We start from the raw sequence: 12,205 nt of genomic DNA on the forward strand, positions 1-12,205 counted from the left end.
CTCCACAGACCAGGCTCATCCAGCTTCCCAAACAGAGCCCCCAGGGAGGGAGGGCTCTCTCCCTCCTAGAGAGGAAGGGAGGGGCTCCTGTCACAGGTGTCATCCCCCTCCTGAGCTCAGGGGACAGAGGTCAGGGAGGAGGAGGAGGTGGTCGGGGCTTGCTGGAAACCTGGGCTCAGAAATGCGAGCATCTTTTTCTCCAAAGAGGGTAAGACCTCCACATCTCCCCTTGACTGACTCAGGGGCGAGAGGTGGGCAAGGCAAGCCTGGCTCCTCCCTTCAAGAGCTGCCCAGGAGAGGGCCGGGGACCACCTGTTGGCAAAGCCTAATGCCCCACCCACCCACGCGGCCCCTCCCCCGCTCCCCACAGGTGCCCACCTGCATGGTGATGTTGAACTCTTCGGTGGGCACACACTCCAGACCCTCGTCATTGCAGCAGCCCCCACACCGCATCAGGGGCACACAGGACGGCTTGAAGATGTACTCGATCTCATCGGGGTACTCCTGGAAGATGTCCACCAGGGTCTCAATTGGACGGCAGTAGCTGCGCTGGTAGACGTCCATGAACTTCACCACTGCATGGCAGGGGGTGACACATGAGCCTAGCAGGTCACGTTAGAGGTGGCCGGCCCTTCTCTCCACCCGCTCCTGTCTGGAAGAGGTACCCACTACCGTCCTTCTGAAAATCTAACTTAAGTCTCTTGGCTGTGGCTGAAGTCCTCTCCTAGCTTTCCACCACCAACACTGAGAAAGGCCTGTTTTTATTCCAAAGATCACATGGCACTGTCAGGTTCGAAGGGAGTCAGCCTGCACATCTGATCCCCTAGCCTCGCCAGGACAGCCAAGCCAATCCCTAGGTCAACCGTGATGCCAGAGGACAGTCTGAGTATGAGTATACCTGTTGGGGGTCTCTAAGCTTCCCGTGAAAGGAGGAGCAGCCAGCTTGGCAAGCCCACTCTCCATTTCCCTCCAACTCCCCACAGCGGCTGCCCTGCCGTTAACCGACAACCACTTACTGAGCACTTCTTATGTGCTGGGCACTGTGTACAGGAGTCCACAGATGCCACCGCAAACAATTCTCCCGTCCATGGTACTCTGAGGTTCTAGTAGGACCCCCCGTTTTACAAATGGGGAACTAGAGGCTTACAGAGGCTGAGTAACTGGCCCCAAGGCCACACTGCCAGTAAGTAACAGAGTTAAAGTCAACTCTGACATCAAAGCCCTCCCAAGCCAACATCCTGTGAAACAGAGGGGAAGCATCAGGGGGCACTTTGCCACCTGCCAGACCCCCTCCCCAGACTCGGGCTGAGGAGGTGGTGGGCACTGGCACAGGGGCTGGGTCTGCCTGGAAACAGCAGGTGGCTATGGGCGGGAACACTGTGCTGGCCCTGCGAGCCACCGATAACCCCACCCAGGAGGGCAAACTGCTTGCATCATGGAAAAAACGGTGCCGCCACTGCAGTCACGGAGCATTTCTAGAAGCTGATCTGGAGGGAGACCAGGGTAAAGACAACTTCCCAGGCTGGCCGTGGAGCCTGGGGTGCACCGGAGCATGAAGGGGTAATTCTGGGCCACAGAGGTAGGGCCCCTGAGAATAAATAAAGTCAGGACTCTGAATGACTACTCCAAATTGTGGCCTGGCCTGCCACGCCCCATCAGCCCTCCACCACCACCACAGAGCAATCCTGTCCCTGAAATGAGTTTCCCCTGAACAGAAGGGAAGCAGCAGCATCCAGCCAGCGAGGAAGCCTGGGCTCTGGCCAGGACTTGGTGTGACCTTGGGACAGTTCCTCCCTCTCTAGGCCTCAGACTCTGCACATCTGTGTAAGTGGGTTGGGCTGATCTCTAAAGACACTGAAACAGAGGTTGAAGTATAGGGTTCTGCCTTCCATCTCCAGCCCTAAGAACAAGCGCCCTTTTCTCAGCCCAGGAGACACAAGGTTAGAGCCCCACCAAGACATCTGAAGGGCATACCCCCAGCTGCCTCTTCCCAGAGGCCACAGCTGAGCCTCTCCTCACTCCTCCCTCCAGAAGGGTGAAGGAAGATGAGCCTGGGTGCTGGGGAGGGGGGTATATATAGTGGATTAGGGAGAATGTGAGGAGCTGAGGGGAAGTGGGGAGGCTGTACGTGTGAAAACAGGAAGGAAAACACTGGGGGCTCCCAAGCCAGTCCTTGGCCTTGCCTGAGGTCTCTGCTTCCCCATCCAGACAATGGGCACAGAATTCCCCACCGCTACAAGGGTTAGGACCAAGCATCACCAAAAAGAGTATAAACAAGACCAGGGATCTGAAGAAGTCCTTTTGTAAGCCAGGTCTATATTGAAGAAGATGACTAATCAAGAATTCTTGCCCTGACACTGCGTCCTGGCTGGGGCTAGAGGTGGCCAAGCCTTCAGGGCCACAAGGACAGGACGGCAGAACAGTCTGGCCTGGGTCATGGCAGTTGGTAGCTGATGGTAAAAAGATCCAGGGTGGGAATTCCTTGGAAAAGCTCCCTGGCATCCTCAGGGCCCACAGGAGGTAGACGGGGGTGACTTCACCGCACCCTTCGCACCCCAGCCAACACCTCCAAGGAAAGCTGTCCTGCTTTTGCTCAGGCGTGGGCGCACATACACTCCAACTTCAGGCTTCGTGGTTTTCCTTATTTCTCTAAGACAACCTTTACCCCAGCAAACAAAGACCATTTGTCTTGCCTCTCCCAGACCTCAGAGAGAGACCAGTGGAGGCTGAGGCAGGGTGGGTGCACCCTGGGAGCGGAGGCCTGTCAGTGGCACAGGTGGGGAAGCCAGGCCCTGGGTCAAGGAAAGGGCTCCTGAGTGAGGAAGGAGGCAGAACTGGCCAGGCGTCACCACCAGCCTGGGGAGTAGAAACACTGCCCCTGGCCACCATCCGGGCCACTGGATTTGGGTCAGGGAAACTCGCCTGGAGGAAGACCCCAGGGTCGTCCCTTCTCAGAGGTGGGGAGCTGGGGGAGTGGCACATCGGGCTGGAGCAGAGGCCACATTCAGTAGTGGGGAGAGCCAGGGCATCCCTAGAGAAATGGGAGGATCTGTACTCCAAACCGCGGCAAACAAAAGGCAGGCAGACTCAGGCTGGGCAGAGGGGCGGGGCTCCTGGGAGCTACAGCCAGCCCTCTGCTGGACCAAGAGGGAAGTTCACAAGCACCCAAACCTACTCCCCAGGAGGGCAGCGGGAGGCTGTAGGGCTTTCTCTCTCCACCCGCAAAGGAATGCCAAGTGGGGGGAGGGAGTTCCATGAGCCTGGGCCCTCTGCACCTCCAGCTCATCCACAGCCGGCAATCTAGACAGCAGGGGTCACAGCCTCTGCCACACAGACCCCACAGGTGGAATCTGGCTGGGTTGGAAGTGACATGGAGTATCCATCCTCCCCTGGGAGCAGGGGCGACAAGGGACACCTCCCCTGACACCTGGGATCCTTGAACACTATTCGTCTTCCTGGTCTGTGCTCGCAACTCCCTCTCCAAATAAAATTTTACTGGAAAGAGCAGAAAAAAAAGACCACAAGTCCTATTTCTAGCCGTGGTCTGAGTAGTACAGACAGAGTGCTCCAGAATGGAAGGGTTAATCTCCCGGAGCTCACCTTTTCCTTTCTAGATCCCCAGATTCCTGTGCCCCTTCCCCACCCAAACCCCAACAGACCTGAGAAGGAACTAGGCCTTCCCACCCATCCCCTGGGGGATCAAGGGACCCCCCCCCATCCATGTGCAGGAGTGGGCGTGGGGGGGACTTACCTTCGTGAGGTTTCTGCTCTCCTTCTGCCATGGGTGCAGCCTGGGACCACTGAAGACAAAACAAAGAACGAAGAATGGGCATGGGCAGAAGCAGGGATGCACAGACCCAGCCACCCCGCCCCTGCTCCCTCCTTAAGTCCCTCCCAACCCGCAGCCTCTGGCTTCCCCGGGGCTTCTCAATGGTGCAGGGCACCTCCGGGGGCTCTCCACAGCACAAAGCACCACCCCTGGACTGCTCCCGTTCTGAAGCCAAGGAAGATAAAGACTGACCAGATATTGGGGGGGGGGGCTCAAAACACAGGAGGAAAACACCAGAATGCTGTGCTGCCCAGGTCCCCGCCCCTCCCCCACATTTCCCTTTCCCAGCCCTCACTGGCCCCTTGCTGAGCTAAAAGAAGTGAAGTCTCTCAGCCCCCCTGACTCCCTGGTCCAAAGCCACGGGTAAGTATTAAGGTCAAACAGGAGGACAAATTTGGACTGGGGCAGGAAGGAAGGACTGGGGGCGAGAAAAACAACATGGTGACCTTCTCCTGCTGACATAACAAATACCAGGGTGCGCTGTTGCTGTGGGGGGGGCGGTACAGAGGACCGAAGGGCACCAAGCACCCTCCCCCATCCAAACTCTTCTATCCTCAGGAATACTTAGCAAAGCCACAGGTTGCCTAGAGGGGAAAACATGGGAGGAAACCCTGGGGGAGGGGAGGGCCCCATTTTTCCCTGCGCACCCATCTCCCTAGAGCCTGAATTTATCTCCAAAGCCCCGAGCCTCGAGCTCCCACCTTGTTCCCTGGTTTCTTCTCCCTCCCAGACTGAGGGGGTTCCCAAGTCCCTCTCACCTGCTGGACACCTTCCTCAAAGGCAACCAGGGAAGCCTTTTATGCCTTAGCACTGCCCAACCCCTAGGGGGCCCCCTGCACTACCTAGGCCTGAGGCCTCTCATCCCTCCCCACCCCCACCAGATCATTCCTCCCCTCCCCAGAAGCTGTGAAGGTCAACTAGCCCAACCATGTGGACCTGACAGCACCCCGCAGGCAGAGGCTTCTCCCAGCCCTTCCAGAGGGTCTCCAGTTGTCACCAACTGCCCACCCCACCTGCCCCTCTTTTGGGGCAGATCCCGAGCAGCAGAGCTGCGCTCTAGCCCACAGAACTGCAGACTCCGCAGAGACTCTGTCTGTCTGTCTGTCTCTCTCTTTCCCACACCCCCTCCAATACACCCCAGACCCCCAGCCTTGCTTCCAGGGCCAAGTTTCCAGGATCCCAGCTGGAGCCTCCCCCTACAGTTCCCTCAGGGACCCCCCTGGAGTCTCTGCCTCAGCCCCTCACCCATCTCCACGGCACCCCCTGGCTTCCCTCTGCCAACATTCTGCCTATGCCCTCCACTCCTCCTGGGCCCCAAAGAGCAAAGGGATCAGAAACTTCATACCCCCTCCAAGTCCAGGGGGCACTGGGAGGGGCAGTTCTGGGCGGGGAGGGGCCAGGTGTCCTTCTCTGGGGGCCTCTGAAGGTCACACTGTGGCCAGGCGGCCTCTCCTCCCCCTCCCCCCACCTTGGAGGCCTGGAGCCAAGGCCTTTGTGCCAGGGTCTGAGGAACTCCGGGTGGCAGCAGGGACCCCAGCCCATTTTCTTCCTTCTGCCACTCTCTAAGGGGATTCTGTAGCTAAAGGAAGAGCGGAAAAGGATCCCTTAGGTGGTTTTGGGAAGCAAGGTGGGTGGGCAAGTTTGGAGTTCCGAAAAAACCACCTGCTCCTGCTCCAACGCCCATTTCACCAGAACAAAGTGTGTTTGCACGGCTGGCAGGAGCTCCCTCCAAAGGTTCGGGGAGGGCTAGTCCCACACGGCCCATGTCACAGCAAATTTCAAACCATTTTTCCAAAAAGTGTAAAGTGGTCTGAGGACCCTCTTTAAACCCTCCCTTAGGCCACCCCCATAAAAGCTAAAGCACAGCTCACTCGGAAGTGTGGGGGAGGGGAGGGAAGCAGACTGTCACGAAGTCGGGACTTTAGGTTGAGTCTCGACAAAGCACCCGGCTGGGCCCAGGCAGCCCGACTCCTGACAGCGATCATTCTTTTCCCGGACTCTGGGGCCGGAGAGAGGTTAGATGGGTCTTCTCAGCAGAGGGGAATAAAAAATAAAGAGGTGGCAGGGGCTTCTCTTCGAGCAGAGAGGAAATGGGGAAGGGACGTTAGGAAATTCCTCCTAGGAGGGGGTTAAGGGCTGGGGACAGCGGGAAGGAATAGGGGTGGTTCTCCGGGTCCTCTGCAAGGGACTACCTCGAGAGGTCACCTTCCCGCGGAGGGCAGGCGGGGGGAGGGGCGCCGCTCGCCACCCCGGGTTCCCCGCTCGGGCCGCCGCGGCTCCGGGAACACGCGGCCGGCCAGGCCCGGGCTGATGTAATCGGCTCCGCGCCGCGCGCGCCCGGCCGGGCGGGGGAGGGCGGGCACCGAGCGGGACGCGAGCTGGGACGGGCGGGGGTGTTGCGGCGCAGGTGGCCCGGCGGAGAGGGGGGGTCCCAGTAGCAATCCACCCCAAAACTTTTCCCCAACTCGAGGCGAGGGCCGCAGAGATCGAGCGGCAGTGACAGCAAGCCCCTCTCTCGCCTGCACCCTGCCGTCTCCACGCTCTCTGCCCTCCCCCGGTCCAAGGTCCGAGCACCCCCACCCCCCGCCCGCTGGGCTCCGGCTCCCGCCCCCGCTGCCCGGACTTCCAGTTCGTCGGGGACCAGCGGCCGGGAGCAAACTTCAGCCGCCAGCGGCAGCGCAAGCCCAGCCCCCTCAGCTGCCTCCTCCGGCTCCCGCCCTCCGCTGGTCGGCCCAGATCCTACGTGCGGTAACTCTGGTGGGTGGGCAGGGCCCGCGTGGGCGGTGAGACTCTGTCCCGGTGTCCTCCCACCTAGCGCGCGCCCCCTCCCCCTACACGTATGAAGATAGAGGCGAAGCCGCGCGCCTGGTGCCCAAGGACCCGCGTGGGGCACTGAGCCCCCACGCGCGCACTCGCATGCACGTCCCCAGCCGGGAGAGGCGCTCGCAGCGGCCCGCGGCGCCAGGCGGGCACGGCGGCTTACCTTGGCATGGTGGAGGTAGAGCAGCAAGGCAAGGCTCCAATGCACCCAAGAGAGCAGAAAGTTCATGGTTTCGGAGGCCCGGCCGGGGCCGGCGCGGCTCGCGCTCCCTCTCCGGCTCGGGCTGCGGGGCGGCCCGCTCTCCTCGGCGCCCAGGCGGGCGCCTCTTCCTCCCGGAGCCGAGGCCCGGGCCAGGGCCTGAGGCGCGCGCGCGGCTGGAGCACTGTCTGTGCACACAGCCGCGTCACCCGTCCATGAGCCCGGCTTCCGAGAGCCGAGTCGCCACCGCGGCCCCCTCTCCTCTTCCTTCTCTTCTTCCTCCTCCCCCTCCTCGGACTGCGGCTCCTCCCGGCCCGAGCTAGCACTTCTCCCGGTTCCGCTCGGCTCGGCTGCCCCGGCGCGGACCACGGCTCCTCCGGAGCGAGAACAGCCCAGAAGTTGGACGAAAAGTTTCAGTGCAACGCCGCGAGCCCCGACCCCCTCCACCCCGCCTCCGGGCGCGGGCTCCGGCTCCTGCCCGCGGCTAGCCGCCGCGTCCACCGTCGGCCGCCGGCCGGGGAGGAGGTGGGCGCTGGGGCAGGGGGCGGTGTCTGTCTGTCTGTCCGTCAGCGCGGCTGGTCCGACGTGGGATCCTGAGGGGGAGGGCTCGCGCCGCGCTCTGGCGGTCACCCCCAAAATCAGGTCACTCACTTTGCCCCTGTCCCTCTCGTTTCTCGCTCGGCAGCGCGCGCTCTCTGACCCGGTCTCTCTATCTTCCTCCACTTCTCTTTGGAGCTCTTGCTACACCTCTTGCTTCTCTGCTGGTTTCCAAAATCCGAAGTGATTTGGGGGAGTAAAGGAGCAATCTCCCCAAACGGTCGGCCCGATTTAGCGGGGAATGGGAAGCAAAAATAAATTAAAAGGGGGAAAGAATACGGTTTTTTCCAAAAAAAAATGTTTCAGAATAAAAGGAGGACGGTAAACCCTGGATAAATGAATATCAAATTCCAGTGCGGAGACTCCTGGCTGGTGACCCCGCTGGTTCGTCCGCCTCGCCGATGCGTCTCCCGACCGAGCGCCGCTGCCGCCGGCTCCACTCGCCCCCCGCGCCGCGGCCTCCTTGCAGCCCGGCTGCCCCAAGCCTCTGCGCTCCTCACCGCTATGAGCAGACTAAAAAGAAGGCCTGGCCCCGCCCCGACACGCCCAGGGGCGGGAACAGGCCCTGCCTCGGCTCCTTGAGTCCGTCCCCTCCGCGCGTCTTCGGCCCCTGGCGCTGCCTTCGCCTGGGGACCCCAAGCGAAGCCTGGACCCCCACCCACACCAGCGAAGCGAAACCTCGACCCCCCCACAAGGTTCACAGCCTGAAAATTACCTATGCGCCCCCCTTTGCCCGGAGACACACACGCCCGCGCGGTATTTGGGGGGAGGGTACAGGAAAGTGAGGTTATGTGCGGACAGGACTCGAGAGCTATTCCCTCTATGCTGGGAATATTGGAGTGGGCAGGGGTCTGGGGGAGTCGGAAGGGGACTGGTGGAAAGAGGGACACACAGATCTACTGGAATCCTGGGCTGACCCCTGGCCTTCTCCCCTGCTCCAACACTCTCAGCTACCCCCCCAACACACTCACACGCGTCCTCACTCTCACGCAGATGCTGCTCTCCCTCTCCCAAGTTCACCCAGCTTCCCTGTGGTGGCTGAGCGCCCCCTAGTGACTACCGTCTGCACACCCCAGCTCCGGTTCAAGAGGCCTCAGGAAGAGGGTTGAGGGAGATTACCCCTGGTATCCCCATTTCTGACCTCTCAAACAGTGGCATGTTTGGGACTCAAATGGCCCCATGTGCACAGAGCCCAGTGCTAGGCACAGAGGGCATGATGTATCCATCTGGACACTGTGCCCTTCTGGAGCCCTCATCTGGCCTGCTGCAGCCCACAGGCTGGGGTGACTGGTGTCCTTTGGGAAGTGTTCAGCGAGTCTCCCCTGGGGAGAAGTATTTGGCACCGTGTTCGTGGGGCTGAGAACAGGAAGCCGTGTGGTTCTGGGGTTAGTCAGTGGCCCAGAGGGAAGAGGACCTGTTGGAGCCCACGTATGCACTGTGGAGTCTGGCAGAGCCCAAAGGGAGAGGCAGCTGGGCAGACAGAGGCCCTTGTTCCTGCTTCCCGCCCCCCCCTCCCCGAGATGCTGCCAGGGAACTGAGGCCAGGGGGCTGGTGGGGGCGGATGGAGGCCAGGGCCTGAGTGATGATTCAAACCTACTCACCAGCACTAAGGAACGTCTGTAGGCCAGCTGCCCAGAGCTCCCACCAGGCCGGAGGCCAAGGCTTCTATCAGCCCCAGAGTCCAGGCTCACAGCTCATCTTCCGAACAGAATTGGGGAGTCCTCCTCAGCAGCCCCCAGACCTCCGGGATCCCTTGCCCACTTCTCGCAGCTGGCAGTCTCTTCTCCCTTTACCTCAGTCACCCCCGTTCCTTCAAAGCCTCCCTCTCCCCCAACTCCTCGTGTCTTCCCTAAGTGCTCCCCAAGGCCCCCCAACTCACCCTTGCATACAGGAACCAGCCTGGAAAAATTCCTGGTTGGGCTTTGACCCAGCAGCTCCCAGGCTCCCCCAGGGAACAAGGAGTGGGGGTGATACCTGTGGGAAGAGAGGGACTAACCGGTCTTATTATTCATCCAGATCTGGCCAGGGCCTGGCCTGGGGCTGATGTGGCCTCTGTGAAGGCCTGGGCTGAGAATGGGAGCTAGGCTGAGAACAGAACACAGCAGCTCCTCAGCTCATGGCGCTGTGGTTTGGTGGGGGTGACAGGTTACCCCTTTAGTGCCCCGGTTCCACAGGAGTGGTGTCCTGAGGCCCTTGCGAGCAGAGGGGCTGGCTCAGCCGCCACCCTATCACACCCTCTCCATCGTTCATGCCTCCAGTCCCGTCTCCACCACCTGGCAGCCTCCCCAGCAGCAGGGACAAGGTCTTTTTACAGTTAGTCTCCACCTCCCAGGCAGGCCTCCTCACCAAGGCTCCACCCTCCAAGATGCCACGTGGGACATGGAAGCGAAGCCACTAGACTTCCTCCTTGCCCAACCTGGTCCTCGTCTAGCACCCCCAGAACACAAGATGTGGGCACCTTGGCAGGGATCCCCTGCCTTATCCCTACCCTGGGGCCGGCAGAGCCCAGGACAGAGGCTCCCCGCTTCACCACCGGGGGTCACTCTGGCCCCCTCCTCTGCATACCTTCTCATCCCAGCCTTCCTTGGCCCCCGGAGAGGCCTGAAGAGGTCTTAATAAAGGACCCTGAAGTTGGGAGGAAGACGGAGGGGTTCCAAGGAGGGATGGCCATCAGTTGTCACTTAATAGCCACTAGTCTCTCCCCTACCTGAGCCAACCATTCCCCATTCAGCAAAGTGTGTTACAGCAACCTCTGTGACCTCTGCTCAGGAAACCAGGGGGATGAGGGAGCAGAACTGCAGCCTTGCCTGAAGGGTCCTGAGCACCCTTCACTAGGGTGAGGAGGGGTCTCCCATCTCCACCCTTCATTTCACAGCCACAACCTGGTGGTGACTTGGGGGTGGGGGGTTGACTCTGGGTCCCATCCCCCAATATGATGTCACCAGCTTTCACATTAATACGCTGTCATGGATCCAACCCCATGGGTGATCATCAAACTGAGAGCCCCACGCTCCTGGGTCTTCAAAAATGGGGGCCAGAAACACACAGAACAAGAACACAAGTCAACAGCCATAAGACCACATCACATCTCTATAGCATCTTCTCCTTCCATGGACTTAATCCCCTCCAACAAACTTGATTCCACTTATCCTCCCTCTGCAGGCTGCTTCAGGACAGGGACTATCAGGGCAGACTTTCCCCCAGAGAATTCCAAGGGTACAGAGGGACCCAAGGTCATCCAGCAACATGGCAAGGAGGGGTGGGGGCGTGTGGAGCAGCGAGCAGCCCAGACAGAGGTCACGCTGGGCCCCCTCAGCGGCAACCTCAGCCCCACTCGGAGGGCCCCACCTCACAGCCAGGGCAGCCTCGGCCTGTGGCTCTGTAGTAGTTCAGAAGGAGCCAAAGAGGAAGGGGAAGGTGTTCCAGGTGAGGGTGAAGGGGAGAGAAGGGCAGAGGTGGGTGGAGAAGAGCGTGAAAGGTGTCCAGAAGCCAGCAGTGGCCCCAGACAAAGGGAGTAGTGATCGGGCCCAAGGCACAATAGCTGTACTTTGTCCTGATGTCCTGACACCTCTGATGTTCAGGGTCGCTCTCCCTGTGTGGGTGGAGGCTGTTCCCTGCTTGGGTAAAGAGGCAGAGCCTCTCTGAAGCTAGAAGGGAGATGGGGGAGAGAGGCGCTGAGTCTCACTGTTGTCTAAACATTTCTCCAAGTGGTTTCTCTGTGATGGAAGAAAGGTGTCTCACTCACGCCATCCCCCAACCCGCAGGTGCCTAGCAGGACACAGAGCTGATCCACAGCAAGGGTAGGAATAGAATCTGTTGAATGGAAGGAGAGAGAATTGGTTTGGTTTCCCTCAATTCTCTCTCTCTCTCTGTCTCTCTCTCTCTGTCTCTCTCTCTCTGTCTCTCTGTCTCTCTCTCTCTCTCTCACTAGGTCTTTACAATAAAGCAATGGGAAGATAAAGCGAAAGCAAGGAAGAAGGCCCTCTTTCTCCAGTGCCAGTATCATGTTCCCATCTGGTTTTGGAGGTCTGACTTGGAGTAATGATGCCAACTGGGGAACAAGATTAGAGCAGAGGAAGCCCAGGAAGAGGAGCCCGTCAGGAAAAGGGGAGGGAAGAGGGAGAGGAAGCAGAAGGGGCAGGGTAGGGTCACTGTCTGATGGAGCACCCCTACCCACAGCAGCCCCAGACCCATCAGCCACGTCTCTGTCCCTCCTTCACGGGCCTCAGTTTCATCCCCGAACACCAGGCTGTCTCTCTGGATCGCTTCTCCCCAACAGCCCCAGGCATGTCCACTTCCTGACACCCCAACTTTGCCATCCCTCAAAGTCTGACCCCCATCCTGCCCTCTGCTGCGTCTGTTCACACCCTCACCCAGTCTTGGAGGGAATCCCTCCGCTGGGAAGAAGGTGGTGGCAGAGGTGGCAGCTAAGGACCTAAAGCTGCATTCTCCCTCCCCACCTGGGCCATGCCTGGGAGCCGAGCTTTGTTCCAATCTGTGGATCTTTCCCGAAGCCTGACAGGCACCAGGCACTGTGCTAATGTTATAGAAGATACAGGGGCACCTAAGTAGAGCAGTGGAAAGCACAAGGACTCTGGATCCAAATGGACCCAAGTGGTACTGCCACTCCTTAACTGTGTGACCTTAGGCAAGTTAATCAACCTCTCTAACCCACAGTTCCCCTCATCTGTAAAACAAGAGTGAAAGTACCCGCCTTAGGGAGTTGTTGCACACAGACAGCTGCCCACAGCTACCCAAGA

The 12,205-nt window shown here is 59.9% G+C and overlaps 1 protein-coding gene across 3 annotated transcripts in view; it reads right to left on the reverse strand.

Moving 5' to 3' along the window:
- Positions 1-12,205, reverse strand: part of VEGFA (vascular endothelial growth factor A) — a 97,142-nt gene that overhangs the window by 8,178 nt on the left and 76,759 nt on the right. Inside the window, exons 1-3 of one of the 3 annotated variants that reach the window (XM_033864163.2) lie at positions 5,701-6,342; positions 3,752-3,800; positions 379-575 (exon numbers count right to left, since the gene is read on the reverse strand). In XM_033864163.2, the coding sequence (XP_033720054.1) occupies positions 379-575; positions 3,752-3,800; positions 5,701-5,814 (360 nt within the window). In that variant the 5' untranslated portion in view covers positions 5,815-6,342. Of the gene's footprint in view, positions 1-378; positions 576-3,751; positions 3,801-4,300; positions 4,665-5,700; positions 6,343-12,205 lie in introns of those variants that run through there. The other 2 variants (XM_033864167.2, XM_073810689.1) reach the window with 2 other exon arrangements.

This window comes from Tursiops truncatus, chromosome 10, assembly GCF_011762595.2.
Source record: "Tursiops truncatus isolate mTurTru1 chromosome 10, mTurTru1.mat.Y, whole genome shotgun sequence".
NCBI lineage: Eukaryota > Metazoa > Chordata > Mammalia > Artiodactyla > Delphinidae > Tursiops > Tursiops truncatus.